Source organism: Pan paniscus, chromosome 12, assembly GCF_029289425.2.
Source record: "Pan paniscus chromosome 12, NHGRI_mPanPan1-v2.0_pri, whole genome shotgun sequence".
Lineage (NCBI taxonomy): Eukaryota > Metazoa > Chordata > Mammalia > Primates > Hominidae > Pan > Pan paniscus.
In genome coordinates, this window is record NC_073261.2 from 47,248,728 (window position 1) to 47,269,365 (window position 20,638).

General features: G+C 42.7%; 2 protein-coding genes across 2 annotated transcripts; both read left to right on the forward strand.

The window, feature by feature from the left end:
- Window positions 1-6,171: 6,171 nt before the first annotated feature.
- On the forward strand, window positions 6,172-9,331 carry LOC129395942 (transcription factor NF-E4-like; the record flags this gene model as incomplete). Its single annotated transcript, XM_055107370.1, has 2 exons — window positions 6,172-6,337; window positions 8,122-9,331. Coding segments are annotated over 2 exons (492 nt in total), but the record flags the coding sequence as incomplete, so codon positions are not given.
- Window positions 9,332-17,434: 8,103 nt separating this feature from the next.
- Window positions 17,435-20,400, forward strand: REG1B (regenerating family member 1 beta). Its single transcript, XM_003816612.5, has 6 exons — window positions 17,435-17,469; window positions 17,770-17,879; window positions 18,497-18,615; window positions 18,923-19,060; window positions 19,820-19,931; window positions 20,140-20,400. The coding sequence occupies exons 2-6, from the start codon at window positions 17,816-17,818 to the stop codon at window positions 20,205-20,207; spliced, it is 501 nt and encodes a 166-aa protein (XP_003816660.1). The 5' UTR covers window positions 17,435-17,469; window positions 17,770-17,815; the 3' UTR covers window positions 20,208-20,400.
- The last annotated feature ends 238 nt before the right edge of the window (window positions 20,401-20,638 follow it).

Here is a 20,638-nt window from a genome sequence, read left to right on the forward strand (position 1 = left end):
TGCATAAAAGAGACTCTAACCTCTGACAGCTACTTCCTGGGATGCACCCAGCAAAATCATGGGGGCCCAACCCTCACCCCAATATGTAGAGAAGGTTTGACTTGGAGCCAAAGACGATTGTTCTCAAACCTCAAGATTTAATGTTATTTGCTTTGGTGGGAATTGGACTTATTACAGACTTATTATTTATTTTTATTTTCCATTTCTCTCTTTTGGAATGAGGCTGTCCATCCTGTGCCTGTCCCATCACTATATTGTGGAAGTACATAACTTACTTGATTTCACAGCTGGAGAAACATGTGCCTCAGAATGAATCATACTTGACTTTCACACGTATCTGATTTTGATTATATTTAGATGAGAATCTGGACCTTAGACTTTTAAGAGGATACTATAATGAGCTAAGACTTTTGGGGCTTTTGGGATGAAATGAAACATTTTGTACCTGAGAAATACGTGATTTTTAGGCAGCTAGAATGCTGCAGTTTGAATGTTTGTCTTCTCCAAAGTTCATGTTGAAATTTAATTGCCATTGGAACAATGTTAAGAGGTGGGACTTTTATGCGGTGACCAGGCCATGAGGATTCTAAAGAACAGTTCCTCCTTTCAGGAACACACACACACACACACACACACACACACACACACACACACACACGGGTTGGTGGTGCTAGTGTGTGTGTAAAAGACAAATTAAATTGCAGGTTAAGAATTGGGTGCTTGATGTCTTACATTTATTCACTTTTTAAGCTCTTCTTGTGGAGCCTCTGTCCTTGACCGTAATCAATGGGTGGTTATGTGTTGAAATCATTCAGAATCCAGATAGCTGGATGAGTTGCATGTGGAAATAAGTAGAGGAAAATCAGTATTTTGGGAACTCAGGGAATGGCCCTGGAGCTAAACTGCATGTCTGAATCTAGTGCCAACACATAGTAGCTGTTTGGCTTTTTAAAATTTTATTTTAGGTTCAGGGGTACATGTGCATGTTTGTTATACAGGCAAATTGTGTGTTGCAGGAGTTTGATGTATGGATTGTTTCATCACCCAGGTAATATGCATAGTATCTGATAGGTAGATTTTCAATCCTTACTTGCCTTCCACCTTCTATCCTCAAGTAGGCCCTGTGTCTGTTGTTCCTTTCTTTGTGTCCATATGTACTTGATGTTTGGCTCACACTTATAAGTGAGATCATGCAATATTTGGTTTTCTATTCCTGTGTTAGCAGCTGTTTTAATCTTGCAGAAGTTACCTAGCCTTTCTCTTGCCTTCAGTTTTTTTATGTGTCAAATATGGTTCGTAGCAGCACCTACATTATTAGGTTTTCATGGGGATTTCATGGTTTCTAATTAGGCAAGCATTTAGAATTGAGCCTGGCATAGACAGCATGTGACAAAAATTAATGTTTAAAAATCAGAGGTTTCTTGTGAAGCAGAATAGGCTAACTTATAAGTAGGTTTCCTTACACCTGCAGAACACAGCAGACCATGGAATGTCCTTGCTGCATTTGTTATTTGTTCAGCTCCTTTCTTTTCCAGTCTAAAGTTTGCAGACAGGCTATTATTTACATGCCTGCCAAGGATTTAAACAAGTGGGAGATTATCTCTCTCTTATATGTCTAAAATCTCAATTCCAAAGGTGGAAAGCAGAGAATACCTCTTGGAAAATGGCAAACAGCACCTAGAATCAGCCATAGCCTTGGAATTTTCTTGGCGTTATTGGAGGCTTATCAGAAAGTTTCCCCACTTAAGGACATATTAACACTAGATTTCCAGGAGACTGCTTTCCATATACAAGAAGACTGCTAGAGGGAATATGATGGGAAAGACCTGAAATGAGCTTCTTGGAATCTTGTAAAACTATGTCACAGGAAGGGCCTTGTTTTCTGGAGGACAATGAGATAAACCTTGAACAGATAGGAAATACAGTTTATATGCAAAAGGCATCACTTTGGAACAAAGTAGCTGCCAGGTAAAGGTATCAGTTTTATTAGCTTGCATGCGGAATTTGGCCAGTCACATGTGCAAGCAATAAAGTTAATAACATCTCAATGTGTTTCCAGATACTGGTAGCAATAAAGATTTTTATGGGAATACTGTGTCAATTGTTGATACAGTATTGAACTGAATCTCTCTCTGTTTTATATCATGCCAGTTACAGTGTATTTCATTATGTATTTTAAAGTATTAGATCTTTTATATCTGGAATGTTTTTGCTTGCTTTAAGTCTTCTTGAAGTAAATAAGAACTCTCATATTTAAAAAAATTATGCCACAAAGAATTTTTTGTTTTAATTTTAAACTATTAATTACTTGTTCATTTTTTTTGCAAGATACACTTATTATGGTACCAAGTATACTGGACTCCTACCTACTGTATCTTTTATGAAGTCTGAAGAATATGATTGACTTTCTTATTTATAAGAAAAAAGATATCTTAACCTGGCTATAAGCTTGTAAGATAGCATAAATATTTTTACTAAATGCAGAAATAAGTTGGATTAACATAACAAACACCTATGAACCTGCCAAGTAGAATAAATAATGTCAACGTTTGTCATCTTTGTTTAATATTATTAGTTTTATTTAAAAAGTTATAAATTCTCCAGGCAAATACTGTGATAGATTTTTCTGTTTACTCTGTGTATATGCAACAATGTAGCAAAAATTATCTCATCAAAATCTGACAACTTGATCTTGGACTTCCCCGTCTCAAAAAATTAGAAAAATAAATTTGTGCTCATTAAAAATTACACAATCTCAGTTATTTCATTCTGTTATAGCACACAAAATGATCTAAAACTAGAAGAATGCCTACCTGGTATCTATCACCTCTTCCTCACTAATGACATAAGCAAGAATTTACATGATGTGTCAATGTATCACAATAAAGAACATTTTGTTATTATTATTATTAATATTACATACATTTTTTTTTGAGACGGAGTCTCACTCTGTCGCCCAGGCTGGAGTGTAGGGGTGCTATCTCAGCTCACTGCAAGCTCCGCCTCCTGGGTTCAGGCCATTCTCCTGCCTCAGCCTCCCGAGTAGATGGGACTACAGGTGCCCACCACCACAACCGGCTAATTTTTTGTATTTTTAGTAGAGACGGGGTCTCACCATGTTAACCAGGATGGTCTCGATCTCCTGACCACGTGATCTGCCCGCCTCTGCCTCCCAAAGTGCTGGGATTACAGGCGTGAGCCACCGCGCCTGGCCAACATTCTCCTTTTTAAATACAGAAGGCACAAAACTAGCAGAAATATAAACTGCTGTAACATATGAGGCTGAGGAATAGAAGTGGAATTTGGAAACCCAAACTGGATTTTCTCTCAAGTGAAAGGATCCTTTCCTCAGAGGATCAACGACCTGTCTCCAAGGCAAGGTAAATTCACAAATCTAAATTAAACCGATAACGTATTTCTGGCTATGAAATGACAAAAAGTGTAAGACAGATAACCATATAACCTTTAAACAAATGTCATTATGCCAATTGAGGAGATGAATATTAACCAGGTTTCAGAAGAATGAAGATAGTAAGAGAATCAAGGAAAAATTATCAAGTTTATCTTCTCTAAACTCATGTCGACATTTAATTGAACATTGTAATCATTTTTACATGGACCTTTAAGAAGTGATTGAGCCATGAAGGCTCTGTTCTCATAGGTGAAGTTAATACCATTATAAAATGGCTAGTTTCATTCCCTTTTGCTTCTTTGCCCTTCAGCCTTTTGCCATGTCACGAAACAGCAGGAAGGCCCTTGAAAGATTCCAGCTTCTTGATAATGAACTTTTAAGTCTCTGGAACTGTCAGAAAATAAATTTCTGTTTATTATAAATTATCCAGTCTCAAGTGTTTTCTTCTAGTTGTAGAAAATGGACTAAGATAGAAATTTGTACCAGAAGTGGGGTTGTTACTATAAAAAACACCTAAAAATGTGTGTCAGATTTGGAACTGAGTAATGGGCAGAGGGCAGAAGAGTTTAGAGGATCAGGCTAGAAAAAAGCCTAGATCGCTACTAACAGAGTGTTAAGGGCTATGCTGGTGAGGGCTCAAGAAGAGGAGAGCTATAGGCTAAACCTAAATCAGCAGTGAGATTACTTAAGTGGTTTTCAAGAGAATAATAGCAATATGAATGGTAGAGGTAATTCTGATGAGATCCCAGATGGAAATGTAGAACATGGTATTGCACAATGACCCGAGGGTTATCCTTTTTACCAAGAGGCAACAAACATGGCTGAATTGTCTTTGTGTCCCAACATTTTACGAAAGGCAGAATTTAAGAACCACAAGTTAGGATATCTGGTGGAAGAAATATCTAAGTAGCAAATTGTTAAGGATGCTGCATGACTTTTTTAAACTGTCAATAGTAAAACTTGAGAAAAGGGGAAAAAATTAAATATGAAATGTACATTGAAAAGGAAGTAGAAAGTAAAGATTTGGAAAATTCTTAGTCTGGCTGTGTTTTAAATAAAGAAAAGGCATATTCAAAAAAGAAAAACCTAGGGTGTGGCCAAATTTTGATAAGGAGATTAGCTCCCATCACAAACCCAGACAGAATGCCAATGCCTGGAGAACAGAATTAGATCAAAAGAGGAGTCTTGGGAGCCCTTGGGACCTTGTTACTCACTACTCAGGGCTTCCTCAAATCTCTGATTCCTGCATTCCTAAGCAGCTCTTTTAAGCCATCTCAGAAATGGCTTAACGAAGCCCAGATGTGGTGCTGGCCATCACTCCAGAAGGCACAGGGCACAAGTTTTGATGGTGTCCATAGCGTGTTAATTCTCCAGGATTGCTGATCGTAGGAGCTAGATTTCAAAAAATGTGTCAGGGAGCCTCAGGGCTCAAAGAGAGAACTGACACAGGTGCAAGGCCACCACAGAGATTACCCACTAGGACAATTCCTAATGAAACATTAGTGGGGTGGGGGGGTTGCTAGGCAAATAGCTAAACATAAGCAGGAGGGAAGAACTCATGACAAAAGGGAGGTTTGAAAAATTTTACACCCCAGAGAATACCTAAAACAGGCATGCTAAATATAAGCCAAAAAGAGGAAATAAACTCTCTGTTCTCTATTTTCCTTCAATACATTCTCTTTTTTGGTTAAATCAATCGCTTGGCAGAATTCTTCCTCCAGTTAAAACTAATCAAAAATTCCTGCACTTCCCAGTAACAGTTGGAAGCCCCAGCTGCAGCGAACTTTGGGGATAATATTCCAGCCTGTGAGAGCTGCTGCATTGGTTGCTCCCAGAAAAGCCATGGAGGCCTAACCCCTGCCCCAGTCTGTGCTGATAGTGGGACTTGAAGTCAAAACAAAAAATTCTCAAATGTCGGGATTTAAAATGTTGTTGTTTTTTTTTTTTTTTTGGTGGGGGTTTGGACTTAGTGGGAGCCTGTTAATTCTTTTTATTTTCTGTTGCTCTTTTGTTATGGAATTGTCTATCCTATGCCTGTCCCACCATATATTTTAGAAACATATAATTTGTTTGATTTCACAGCTGGAGGCGAATTTTCCTCAGAATGAATCATAACCTGAGTCTTACATATATCCAATTTTGATGATATTTAGATGCAAATCTAGACCACAGACTTTTAAGATTATGCTAGAATGAATTAAGACCAGGAGCTATTGGGTTAAAATGAAAGTACTTTATATGTGAGAAGTACATAAGTTTTGGGGGTGACAGAGGCAGAATGCTGTAATTTGAATGTTTGTCCCTTCAAAAATTCATGTTGAAATTTAAGTCCCACTGTAACAGTGTTAAGAGATGTCACCTTTAAGTGGCAATTAGGCCATGAGTGTAAGATTCTCTCTGGGGCCTGAAAGCTTAAGGAAATGAATAATTCTTCCCTTCTCAGGCCCAGCCCCAAGGTGCAAGGCTACTTGTGCCAGCAGCGTGTGCCAGCAGGATAGCAGAAGCAGGAAGTGAGCGAGCTGGAAGACATGTACCCCTGAAGATCGAGAAAGAGGCCATCTGGGTCCAACGTAGCAGTTACGTCAGACTAGGACACTTCCTGTTTACAGGAGACTATAAAACCTTTGCCCCTTCCTCACTTGGGGCTGACGCCATTTTAGGCCTCAGCCATCCTGCACCCAGGTGCTCATTAAAACAGCATGTTGCTGCACACTGCCTCCTGTTAGCTGTTGGCGCGCTCTCGGGGTTTGAAGTGATATAAAAACCTTACATCTGGTGCTGAAACCCAGGAGGGGCTCAGGTCTGCATCCTCCATGGACCTACCCCTCCACCCCAGAAAGCAGGCCACAGCAGCTGGACAAAGGAAGCTCCTTGGTCTCCAGTCACTTCTCTGTGCATGCACATCAGTCGCTGATCTTGCCTACTGCTAAGTTTCCTTGGGAGCCCCGTTAACAGGGAAAAATCTGCACAGCCTGTTTTGGTTTCTCTGGTCCAAAAATCCAACATTGGTCCAAGAAGGCTCCAGCATGTGTCAGGCACTCGCTGATCATCTGGTCTTAAGTGGATGCCTCTTAGCCATTTGATCCTGTTTCGGGAACAAAAAAGGCAGCGGTGACAATTGCTCCTTTTATCATCTCCCTCTGGCCGTCCAGGACGGTCTCCTTTTTCCCTGTTCTCCCCAGCCTACCCTCCTTTATGGAAAACTCCCCGTCCTCCATTCCAAAAAACAGCCCTCTAGGCTGCCTCATAAAAAACCTGCAAACCTTAGGCCTCAGGCAAGATATCCGCCGTAAGCGCCTTGTCTTTCTTTTTGCAATACAGCCTGGCCACAGTACAAATTAAATAACGGATCCAAATGGCCCGCAAATAGAACATTTGACTTTACAGTTTTAACTGACTTGAGCAATTATTGCCGACGACTGGAAAAATGGGGAGAAATTCCTTATGTCCAGGCCTTTGTGCACTCAGATCACTACCCGACCTCTGCAATCCTTGCTTACCTGTTCAAATCCTTCCCCTCCATTCTTGCCGCCCTGATCGCCTTTCTCCCCCGACCCTCTCTCTTTTTCCTCATTCTATCCAGCTGACTGCTGTTCACCCCTCCCAGCCAGTACCTCTTCCTCTCAACTGTCTTCTTTAACCCTCCAAACCTCCTTGTTTTCTTCTCAGCCGCCATCTTCCCAGCTGGCATCACCTCCAAAAGTACCCACTTCTTTTCCTACAACATCCCCTCCTCAAGACAACTCTAGCATTGTCTGTACTAATTCTCCTTCTTCACCCCGCTCTCCTGAAGCCTGTAAAACCATCCCACCACATTATGCCCCTATCTATCGTCCACTGCCTGTCAACTCAACCCCCCTTCCCCTTCAAACCCTGAGCAGGAACCACTTCTGGCTTCTTTCTTCTCTCCCACCCATATTCGTTCAGGCACCATCTTTGGCCCATGCCCTACCCTTACTTCGGTGCCTGCGCTAGAATGCCCCCTTCGGGAAGTGGCAGGAACTGAAGGTATTGTTAGAGTTCATGTTCCCTTTTCCCTCACTAATGTCTCTCAAATTAACAAAAGACTCGGTTCATTTCCAGAAGACACTACCTTTTATATTAGAGAGTTTCAGTACCTTACCCAGTCTTATAAACTAACCTGGCATGACCTCTACGTTATCCTCTCTTCCACCCTCACCCCAGAAGACCAGGACCGGACCGTATCTGGACCCTAGCTCAGGCACACGCTAATACAATTCATCACCAAGCTCCTGCCCTGTCTACTGGCACAGAGGCAGTCCCCAGCCAGGACCCCCACTGGGATTATTAAGATGGGGTCTCTGGATGGCGCCATCAAGACCACATAATTATGTGTCTCCTTGCAGGACTCAAAAGGGGTGCCCATAAAGTGGTAAACTATGAAAAACTTTCAGAAATCACCCAAGGTCCTGACAAAACCCAGCCCCTTTTCTCTCTTGTTTAACTGAAGCCATGAGAAAATATACCAACCTAAACCCAGCCAGCCCAGAAGAAACCACTATTTTAAACCTTCAGATCATTTCCCAATCCACCCGTGATATTAGGCGCAAGCTTCAGAAGCTTGACGATGGCCCTCAAACCCCACGACAAGACCTTATTAATTTAGCCTTCAAAGTCTTTAACAGTTGTGATGAGGAAAGAAAAAGGCAAAAACAGGCAGATTCTCAAATGCTTGCCTCCGCCATCAGGGGCCCTGCAGGCCCCCAGGGCCGCAGCTCCACACGGAAGCCTCCAAGCAATCCACCTCCACCTGGCACATGTTTCAAGTGCAGCAATAAAGGCCACTGGTCCAGAAAATGCCCAAATCCAGGTAGGCCCACCAGACCATACCTCCTCTGCAGAGGACTCCACTGGAAGTTGGACTGTGAGTGGCCCCTGCAAGGACCACCCCCATCCCTTCCTGAGCCGGCCAAAACCTCCTACTCAGATCTCATTGGTCTTGCCGCTGAAGACTGACGGTGCCCTGGAACGGATGCCCCAGCAACTACCATTGCTTCATCGGAGCCAAGGGTAACCCTGATGGTGGCAGGTAGGCCAGTATGTTTTTTTAAATTAATATCGGGGCAACCTACTCTGCTTTACCTAATTTTTCAGGACCCACCCAGTCCTCCCAAGTCTGTGTTGTGGGAATTGATGGACAAATCTCCAAACCCTGAGCCACCCGCCACTTTTCTACTCCCTGCACACTTTTTCCTTCACTCACTCTTTGTTAGTCTTGCCTTCATGCCCAACTCCGCTCCCAGGCAGACATATCCTTTCTTTTTCTTTCTTTCTTTTTTTTTTTTTAAGACAGAGTCTCACTCTGTCACCCAGGCTTGAGTGCAGTGGTGCGATCTCTGCTCACTGCAAGCTCTGCCTCCCAGGTTCATGCCATTCTCCTGCCTCAGCCTCCCGAGTAGCTGGGACTACAGGCGCCCACCACCACGCCCGGCTAATTTTTTGTAATTTTAGTAGAGACAGGGTTTCACCATGTTAGCCAGGATGGTCTCGATCTCCTGACCTCGTGATCCTCCCGCCTCGGCCTCCCAAAGTGCTGGGATTACTGGTGTGAGCCACCGTGCCCAGCCGAGACATCCTTTCAAAACTCCACACTACTCTCCACTTCCACGTTCCCCATAGTACCCAACACATCCACCCAGACCCCTCCAGTACTTCTAGTTTTCTTCTACTCCTTCAACCTCCCACCCTAAAACACACAACCTTTCCTTATCCCCCATCCGTAGTTAATCCTGCTGTTTAGGATACTTGCTCACCCTCAGTTGCAGAACACCACACCCCTGTCCACATTACTCTTAAAGAGCCCACCCAGTTCCTATCACAGAAGGAGTATCCCATCCCCCAAGCAGCTCTCATAAGCCTAAAGCCTATCATTTCTTGCCTTCTTGCCAGTCACCTACTCCGCCCAACAAACTCCCCTTTTAACACACCAATTCTACCTGTCAAAAAGCTAGCTGGAACTTATCGCTTAGTCCAGGACCTCAGGCTCATTAACCAAGCTGTACTTCCAGTATGTTCAGTAGTTCCTAATCCATACACTTTCCACAATTCCCTCCAATACCACCCATTTTTCTGTTCTAAACCTAAAGGATGCTTTTTTTCACAATTCCTTTGCACGCTAATTCCCAAAACCTCTTTGCCTTTATGTGGGAAAACCCCGACACCCACATTTCACCTCTGCTCACCTGGTGCGTACTACCTCGAGGTTTCAGAGACAGCCCCCACCTTCTTAGATAGGCCCTTGCTTGCGACCTTTGTACCTTATCCCTAAAACTGTCCACTCTCCTTCGATGCGTTAATGATCTGCTCCTGCGTAGCACCTCTCAAAGAGACTGCAACGCCCATACTATCTCTCTCTTTTAAACTTGGCAGAACGGGGGCATTAAGTCTCCCCTAAAAAAGCACAAATATGCACCCCCTCAGTCATCTATCTAGGCCTAGATCTTACCCTGTGTACCCAAGGGCTCACAACCGACCGCATATTCCTCCTCCTGTCCCTTCCACCTCCGCAAACTAAGCAAGAAATTCTCTCTTTTCTAGGGACAAGCAGGATATTTTAGACTCTGGGTTGCCCCCTTGGCTCTACTTGCCAAACTGTTATACCAAGCTGCTAAAAGGCCCTCTCCATGAGCCTTTAAAACCTGCACAGCCTATTACTCAACCTTTCCATCTACTCCAGAAGGCTCTCATCTCAGCCCCCGTCCTCACTCTCCCAGACCTCACCAAACCTTTCTCCTTCTATACCGACAAACAGTGTGAAGTTACACTGGGTGTTCTAACCCAGTCTAAGGGACCCACCCTCCAGGTTGTTGCCTACCTGTCTAAACAGCTTGAAGCCACAGTTCTCAGTTGGCCCGCCTGCCTCCGAGCATTGATGGCAGCTGCTGCCCTCACACTTAAAAACCTAAAACTATCTCACCATGCCAACCTAACAGTTTATTCAACCCATAACATCAAAGACATGCTAGCTCACCACAGTGTACTAAGTCTCATCTCTGCCCTACAGCTCCTCCAACTGTATGCTCTATTCATAGAAAGCCCCCAAATCACCATGCTAACCAGCTCCCGTCTAAACCCGGCCACGCCCTTACCTGAAGCTACAACCACCCAAGACCCTACACACTTCTGTTTGAACACTATTCAAACCTTTCTTATACCTTTTGCAAATCTAACACACCAATATCTTCCAGATGCCTCCTTTACTTGGTTTGTAGATGGTAGCTCCTTCCTACATCAAGGACACCGGCATGCTGGCTATGCTATAGTGTCACCCCCACACACACTATTGAAGCCAATCTGCTCCTCCTAGGCATCACCTCTCAAAAAGCTGAACTCATCGCCCTCACTCGAGCTCTCACTCTAGCAACCAGACAACAGATCAACATATATTCAAATTCTCATTATGCTTTCCACATAGTACACTCACACTTGCCCATCTGGAAAGAACGGGGTTTCCTAACTGCAAAAAACATCCCTGTCATAAATGACTCCCCCATCAGCAAGCTCCTTCAAGCTGCCAGGCTCCCGCAGAAAGTTACCATCATTCATTGCAGGGGCCACCAAACCCCAGACAATCCTATATCGGTGGGAAATGCTTTCGCAGATCAGGTAGCCAAACAAGTAGCCCTACAACCTGTGCAAGGCCGGTTTCTGTCCCTGTCCTTGTTCTCTCCTCTTTACTCCTCAGAAGAAAAGGAGGACTTCTGAGCCCAAAACCTTCAAAAGCAAGGACCATCATATGTCAAGGAAGGGCGCTTTGTTCTTCCTCACTCTCAAAGTCTTCCTCACCTCCAAATCCTCCACAACTCTTTCCATGTTGGTTACAAACCTCTCTTGCAACTTCTCTGCCCCATTCTCACTTGTCCTCACCTTTCCAGCCGTGTTTGAGAAATTACCCAATCCTGCTCTATCTGCCACTCAGTGTCACCTCAGGGCTCCCTCTGGCCACCGCCTTTTCCTACTCACCAAGACTGGGGCCAGATACCTAGGCAAGATTGGCAAGTAGACTTCATTCATATCCCACCGGATAAACGGCTCCTCTGTCTTCTAGTCTTTGTCTGTACTTTCTCCGGGTAGATAGAAGCATTCCCAACAATTTCAGAAGGTGCAAATATCCTCACACTAACTCTCATCATGCATGCAATTCCCTGTTTCGGACTCCCAACATCCATCCAGTCTGATAACGGGCCCGCCTCCATCAGCCAAATTACCCAAGGCATCTCTACATCCTTAGAAATAAAATGGGCCCTCCACACACCCTGTAGGCCTCAATCTTCAGGCAAAGTTGAAAAAATTAACTCTGTCCTTAAAGCCCAACTCACCAAGCTGGCTCTAGAAACCCACCAGTCGTGAACAAAAAAATCTCCCTTTCGCCCTCATGAGACTCCGCACACCAAAAGCACCCTCTTTTTATAGTCCCTTTGAAATCACGTGTGGCCGAACTTTTGTCTTAGGGCCTCTACCCTTACCAGACTTTGAGCCACTCAGGAATTACCTCCCCTCCTTAATCCAGACACGGTGTTTCATTCGTGAAGCAGCAAATGAGGCCATGCCTCTCCTGTAGACACCTCCTCGTCCTCTCAACATAACTGCATTGCAAGCACAGACGTGTTTATCTGCCAACCTGACCCCCACCCAAAAGCTGCAACCAAAGTGGACAGGCCCCTACACTGTGATACTCAGCACGCCAACTGTAGTGAGAGTCTAAAGACTCCCCCACTGGGTCCATCGTACCAGCGTCAAGCTCACCCCCAAGACTACTCCTTCCTCCAAAACATTAACAGTGGGCCACACCCTCGGAGTCACTGTATACAATAACCTAAACAAAGAAAAATGATCCTTGAAGATAGGAGGAAGCCAAAGATGGCAAGGGGATGAATGGCCTCCACAACAGATCATCGAGTATAACTGTCCTGCCACTTAGGCTGAGGATGGTTCCTGAGGTTATCGCACTCCTATATATATGCTAAATAGAATAATTAGACTACAGGCTGTTCTAGAGATAATCACTAACCAAACCACTTCAGCCCTGGAAATGCTCATGCAACAACAAAACCAAATGCACGTGGCAATTTATCAAAACAGGCTAGCTAGCACTAGACTACTTATTAGCAGAAGAGGGTGGAGTCTATGGTAAGTTTAATATCTCTAATTGCTGTCTTAACATAGACAATAATGGAAAAGCGGTTCTAGAAATCTCTTCAAACATAAGAAAAGTAGCTCATGTACCAGTCCAAAGCTGGAAGGGATGGGACCCAACAAACCTTCTAGGAGGGTGGTTCTTTAGGATGATTTAAAATGCTGGTAAGGACAGCAATCTTCATCATTGGACTCCTCCTGTTTCTTCCTGTGTTATCCCACTGATAATAAAAGCCATTAAAACTCTTGTTGAAACTACAGTTAACTGCCAGACAATCCAGATGATGCTCCTGCTACAATGACACTATAGATACTAACCCGTCTCTTAAGAATACACCAAAATTTAATTTTTCTTTTTCCAAGGTGCCCATACCACCCCTATGTCACGCCTGAAGTAGTTATCCCTTTTCCCTTTTCTATAACCAAATAGACAGGAATGTAAGATTCTCTCCAGGGCCTGAAAGCTTAAGGAGATGAATAACTCCTCCCTTCTCAGGCCCAGTCCCAAGGGTGCAAGGCTATTTGCACCAGCAGCGTGCACCAGCAAGATAGCAGAAGCAGGAAGAGAGCCAGCTGGAAGACATGTACCCCTGAAGATCCAGAAAGAGGCCATCTGGGTACAACGTAGCAGTTATGTCAGACTAGGACACTTCTTTACAGGAGACTATAAAACCTTTGCCCCTTCCTCACTTGGGGCTGAAGCCATTTTAGGCCTCAGCCTGCCTGCATCCAGGTGCTCATTAAAACAGCATGTTGCTACACACCATCTCCTGTTGTCTGTTGGCACGCTCTCGGGGTTTGAACCGATACAAAAACCTTACAACGAGGACTCTAAAGAACAATTCCCATTTCCTTAAAAACACGTACACACACACACACAGAGGATTGTGATGATAGCGTGTGTAAAGGACAAATTAACTTGTAGGGTAAGGACTGGGTGCTTAGTATCTTAAATGTATTTTTTTTTCAAGTTCTTCTTGTGGGGCCTCTGGCCATGGCCATGATCAATGGGTGGTTCTATACTGAAATTAGGCCTCAGAGAGCTAGACTGGTTGAATGTGGAAATAAATAAAGAGAAGGAAACTAGCAGGTTTCATTGAGCTAAGAAAATGAACGCGAAGCAAAACTTCTTGCCTTTGAATCTAGCTTCAATATAGAGTAACTGTTTGATCTTGGGGAAGTTGCTTAGCTCTGCTCTTACCTTCAGTTTCTTCATATGTGATATATGGTTCCTCGTAGTACCCATATTACAAAGTTGTCATGTGGATTAAGTGGGTGCCTATTTGTTAAGCATTTAGAATAGTGCCTGACATAGAGAGCACATGATGAAAATTTGTGTTAAATAAACTGAAGCTTTCCTGTGAAGCAGAAGAGGCTAATTTATAAGGAAGTTTCTTTACATCTGCACAATACAGCGGACCATGGAAAATTCTTGGGGCATATGGTACTCCTTTAGCTCCTTTCCTTTCCAGTCTGAAGTTTGCAGACAGGCTGTTATTCACATGCCTGCCAAAAGTTTTAAACAAAAGAGAGATTCTGTCTCCATAATAAGTCTAAAATCTGTTAAAAGGTGGAAAACAGGGAACAGCAGATAGAAGATGGCCAATAGCACTAAAAATAAGCCATAGTCTTGAAACTCTCTAAGCTTTATTGAGGCATATCAAGAAATTGCCCCCATTTGGGGATATACTAACACTAGTTATCCAGTTTACCCCTTTCCACCTATGTGAAGACTAACAGAAGAAATAGATAGGAAAGGCCTAAAATCAGCTTCTTAGAGCTTTGTAAAACTAGTTCAGGGGACAGGACCTTCAGAATCCTGAGGACAAGGAGATAAATCTTAAAGGATTGGGAAATATGGCTTCCTTGACAAAGGCATCATTTTGGAACCAAAGTGGCTGCCAGTAAATGTCCTCAATTTTACTACCTGGCCTGTGGAATTTGGTCAGTATCCTATGTGAGCAATAACGGTTAGTTATCTAAACGGGCATACAGCTATTGGGGCAATAAACATTTTATGAGAGTTGCGTCAACTGTTATTTGTTTTAAAATGCTTTCATATCGTGCTAGCCACAGTGTGTTTTATTATATATTTGAAAGTATTAGATCTTTTGTACCTGAAAAGTCATTGTCTAGTTGAAGTCTTCTTGATGTAAAGAAAAACTCTCATTTAAAAAATTACCACAAATAATTTTTTTGTATTAATTTTTAAAAATTGGCCCAACACAGTGGCTCCTGCCCATAATCCCAGCACTTTGGGAGGCTGAGGCAGGCAGATGGCTTGAGCCCAGGAGTTTGAGACCAGCCTGGGCAACATAGTAAAACACTGTCTCTACTGAAAATACAAAAATTAGCCTGGCGTGGAGGTGTGCGCCTATACTCCCAGCTACTCAGGAGGCTGAGGCGGGAGAACAGTTGAGCCCAGGGGCTCAAGACTGATGTGAGCCTTGTTTGAGCCATTGCACTCTAGCCTGGGTGACAAAGAGAGACCCTGTCTCAAAAATAATGATAATACTACTATTACAAATAATAATTGCTCGTTTGATTTTGGCAAGATAAACTTATGGTAACAAGCATACTAGATTTCTCTTTTCTTCATCCCTTTCTAACTCTGAATAATATGATTGAAATTCTTACAGAAAAAAAAACTCACATCTTTCTCTGGTTGTAAGCTTTAAAGAAAACAATTATTTTTAGAAAATGCTGAAATAAATTGGAGTAGTTTGACAAACACTTTTGAACCTGTTAGACTAAACAGTATTAACCTCTGTCATCTATGTTTAAAATGATTATTATAAAGAGACAAAATTATATATTCTCCAGGAAAACAGTAATGTAGACAGTAAAAAGATCCCTGTTCAAAGTTTCCCTTCTTGTTAAAGAATAAATCATAAGTGTTAGAAATAATCATTTATTTTAAAGACGAACTTCCTTCAAGCCCCCTCGCTTTACGCTAATAACTCTTTGTTAAGCCCTATCTTATATAGCTGTTGAACAGTCACAGGCACGTAGTACATTCCATGTCCTTGTACCTTAACCAAGATATTTGTGTGGGATGTGCTCATAGGTATGTCCCAGTTCACAGCCTGTGCCCCTTCCTTATTTGGAAATATTATTATTTTTGTACCTATTTTAAAAAGTTTTAAATTATTAGCCAATCAGGTTTTAATTTAGATTGTGAGGTCTGGCTCCAGCCAATGGAGAGAGGACACAGCAATAGGGACCTCATGCATAAGGAATAAATATTCTGGTGTCTCTTCATTCTGTGTATGCCCTTGCCATTGTTCCATCTGTGAGGGGCATCCTTTCTGCAGAAATTAAAAATTGCCTCGCTGAGAGAACTTTTTGTCTGAATGCTGACTTTTCCTTGCAGAACTGAGAAACAAAAATTTTGCATTTCTAATGAGTATGAAAATTTTTTGTATAGCGTTTTATTACGGATTTATTTTACTTTAAACTACATGTGAATAGATAAAGAAACAATATAAATAATTAGCTTTTTTAAAGCACGTATAAATATTAGTTTGTAAATTTTTGCAACTTTTAAAATTCATTTTGTTTATATATGCTTTTGAAATGAGCTCATGTGTATATAAAGATATTTAGTTTATTTAATTTAACTCCTGTTAGTATTTCAAAATATATTATTTTGTCATTTATCCCAATTGATATAGCCATCTCTATTTCTGTGGACATTTTGGTTAGTTTTTCAACTGAATTTTAAATTCCAGATTTGCGCTTGTTCCCTGATTCTGAATGGGTATTTAATGGGAATTTCAGTAAGCTTTTAATTTCACATCACTATCTGTAACTTCACAACAACAGATAATTGACTTCAAACCAACAACTTCATATTCCATTACTTTGAGCTTACTTAGGCATCAGCTCCCTGCAGTTCCCACCTGCTTGGACTTTGAGAACATCTGTATCATGCTAGCTACTTATGCTCAAACCTTGCTGGAAATGCTGGTTTAAATTTACGTAACTACTAAACCTTGTGATGTGGTGTGGCTCTGTGTCCCCACCCAAATCTCATCTCAAATTGTAATCCTCATAATCCCCATGTGTGGATGGAGGAACCTAGTGGGAGGTGATTGGATCACGGGAGTAGTTTCCCCCATGCTGTTCTCTTGATAGTGAGTGCATTCTCACAAGATCTGATGGTTTTATAAAGGGCTCTTCCCTCTCCACTCTCTCTTGCTCACCTGCCACCATGTAAGACATGCTTTGCTTCCCCTTCGTCTCCATGATTGTAAGTTTCCTGAGGCCTTCCCATCCTCAGGAAAGTCTATGAGTCAATTAAACTATGAGTCAATTAAACCTCTTTCCTTTTTAAGTTACCCAGTCTCTGGTATTATCTTTACAGCAGTATGAAAAGGACTAATACATTTTGCCTTCTGAAGTAGGTCTTGAGAGGTTCCTGAACCTGAAAGGGAATGGAGAAATGACTTAAAGCCACCAGCTAATTGGGCTTAATCATTTGGACTCAGCTGACTCTTCCCCTACCCCTACCCATGCCTAAACCAAAGAAAGGATCATCCCACATTTACATAGCACAAAGAAATCTACTCTTCTGCTCTTTCTAGGACTGCTAAAGGCCATGGGAACTGGACACCTGGATGCTGCAGAGGAAGGGCAAAGCTCGACATCAACTTGGACAGTTTACCAACCTGTTTGTGGTAAGTTGATGTCATTTGTGACCGCTCCTAGTGTGTGCCAGGAATAAGCTATTCCTGATGCCAGAATCTCTTACTGTCAGTGCCCTCTGTAGGCCTTCTGATCCTTACTCCTTGCTCCACCCATTGTTTATATCATGTAGTTCTCTCTCAGACCCTGATATAAAGCTCCTACTCTGTCTGACCTGACAAGCCACCTCACGTGGACAAGGCACTTACCAACAGGTAAAGGGGCATTACAGGAGAAGAGCATGTCTAACGTGGGATTTTCTCTTTTCATTTTGAGGTAGATACAGGGTGATTTTCTGAATAAAAGATCCCAGTAGTAATGAAGCTTAAGCAAGACCAATGTTGATTTTGGGTAATTTGGCCTCTGTTATCCCCAAACCAAAAGAGAAATATCTGGGAGTGTAGCTATCTCAGTGGACCTTCCTGCTCACAGGAATTCAGAGCGGAGAGGATGTTAGAAAGATAATAGGTGCTCTGCTCTCTTCTTCAAACCCTCTTCCCTGTGTTCTCCTACAGAGATTGCTGATTTGCTCCTTAAGCAAGAGATTCACTGCTGCTAAGCATGGCTCAGACCAACTCATTCTTCATGCTGATCTCCTCCCTGATGTTCCTGTCTCTGAGCCAAGGTGAGATTTTCCCCCACACTTCCCACAACCCCAGCTCTGAAGTCTTCCCTCCATCCTCATGCGTAAGGTTCACTTGAAAAAAAGCAGAGTCAACATCAGGGTTTTTTTATGTTGTTCAGTGATTATTATGGCTGATTTTATCCCATTCAAAAACACCCTCAACTCATTCATGGGTTTGAGACAGAATTTAATAGGACCACTTATAGGTGACCATTGTGGTTAAGTTTATCTGATTGAATCTATATGCGATGGCAATTTGGGGGATGTTTTTATGTAGTCATTGCTAGGATGGAGAGCTAAGGCAAACGTGTGCAGGGAAACCAAGAGAAACTTGAGAAAGGAGGAAGCCTGGGTCTTTAAAGGCAGAAGCCTGAGCCTCAGAATTAAAGGAAAACGAGGACTCATTTATTTAGCCTATTCATTGTGAGCTCTTGTCTTGAGCAGAGGAAACTAGAGAGAAAAGAGATAGGATGCAGGAGGGCAGAAGTGAGCAGTCGCCCCAGTATTCACTGTATCAGTATGTTCTTATAAAGGACACCAAGAAGCCCCTAATTCACCTTCCAGCCTTTTCCTTGCCCTGAGATTCTTTCTTAATTCTCTCTTTTTTTTTCCCCCAGGCCAGGAGTCCCAGACAGAGCTGCCTAATCCCCGAATCAGCTGCCCAGAAGGCACCAATGCCTATCGCTCCTACTGCTACTACTTTAATGAAGACCCTGAGACCTGGGTTGATGCAGATGTGAGTGAGGAGAGCAGCAGGGGAAGGGAGGCTTATGAAGGTAGAGGCAGCTGCTAATTTGCAGTGTGTTCTGTGGCTGCAATGAGATAAGATTGATCCCTTCCCTATTCCACCACTGGTCCAAAACTTCCCGATCTACTTTATCCCATCATTTGACACATTCCCAGCACAGAGATGCTGGTGGTCAGTGACAGCATCATCAGGGACATTTCTGTGCTGTCTTTTTTCTGTTACATCCTCTGGAAGGTCTCAGTATATCCCTCACACCTTCCTCCTCCACTGAGTGCTCCATTTTCTTCTCCAACAGCTCTATTGCCAGAACATGAATTCAGGCAACCTGGTGTCTGTGCTCACCCAGGCGGAGGGTGCCTTCGTGGCCTCACTGATTAAGGAGAGTAGCACTGATGACAGCAATGTCTGGATTGGCCTCCATGACCCCAAAAAGGTCAGTCTGCAGCCTCCTCTATCTCCTTATAAACATTTTTGAGAGGTAAGAGGGACGTTTAAGGTCTGGCACCTCGAACGCCAACTTTTATCTTTTTGTTTGTTTAAATAAAAGCAATCTCTTTATAGATCCTATAATGTATGAGGTGTGAGGTTCAGTGTAGGTAGTTAGAGACATGAGCTGAAGGCTGAATTTTCTGGGCTCCTGGGAATTAATGCACACACTTATTGTGTCTACTTCTAGAAATGCATCTTTATGTACAACTTCTTCCCCATTTTGCTGTTGTCTGTCTTGGAAGAGGTCCCTCTGTAGATATAAAGAAAATGAGCAGTGGAGGAGAATCTACTGCTGGCATTTGTTATACATTTTATACAAGTGTATAAAACTGTACAGTATATTATTTAGTTTAACACTATAAATAATATATCAACAACTGCTCTACAGCCAATGTTATGCTGGATATGAGAGTTCTGAGCTTCAGGGAAAAAAATCAGGAACCACTATCTCTAATGGGCTTTTATTGGTCTCCGTATCAAACTCTGAACACTTATTATTTGCTGGAAGAAGAGGAGGAATTTGGACTCTCCAGAGAAGGAGAAGCTTAGAGCAAAAGCAGAGGAAATGATATGATATTCATGGTGACAACAATGTTTATTCTTTCTGCTGTATCTTGGCCTGTTTCTGAGTGTGCACACAGGCCTGGTTATTCTATTGATTTTTGAGTGACCCTGGCCCCTGTTCTGGCCCCTCTCCATCTAGAACCGCCGCTGGCACTGGAGTAGTGGGTCCCTGGTCTCCTACAAGTCCTGGGACACTGGAGCCCCGAGCAGTGCTAATGCTGGCTACTGTGCAAGCCTGACTTCATGCTCAGGTGAGAGGCAGACAATCTATCCACCTGTTGCCATTTCCTTCCCACTTATCTCTGGGGATGAACATGGGGACTGGGATAGAGGAAAGGTAAGCTCCTTATCTGGAAAATAAAGAAGTATTTCCTCTAGTTTTTTGTTCTGAGTCCTAGGTCGAGGAGGGCCTACACTCCTTCTGATCCTCTCTGTCTGACACTTCTCATTGTACTATAGGATTCAAGAAATGGAAGGATGAATCTTGTGAGAAGAAGTTCTCCTTTGTTTGCAAGTTCAAAAACTAGAGGCAGCTGAAAAATGGATGTCTAGAACTGGTCCTGCAATTACTAGGAAGTCAAAAATTAAACTAGACTATGTCTCCAACTCAGTTCAGACCATCTCCTCCCTAATGAGTTTGCATTGCTGATCTTCAGTACCTTCACCTGTCCCAGTCTCTAGAGCCCTGAAAAATAAAAACAAAGTTATTTTTCTCTAGTGTTCTGTCTTCTGCATTTGCTCTTTCTACAGCCCATGCTTGGGTGGTTGGGGTGGGAATGATTGTCACACTCCAGAGCTTGCCATGGCCCATCCACTTGTTAAAACCCCACTCACATTTTATGTATGTCAGGCTTATGAACATGTGGTGGCCTTGTTTATGACAAGATAAAAAGATTAAGATTTCATCCACAACACATGTTAGCATGAACCTAGTGTGAATTACACAAATAATTAAATT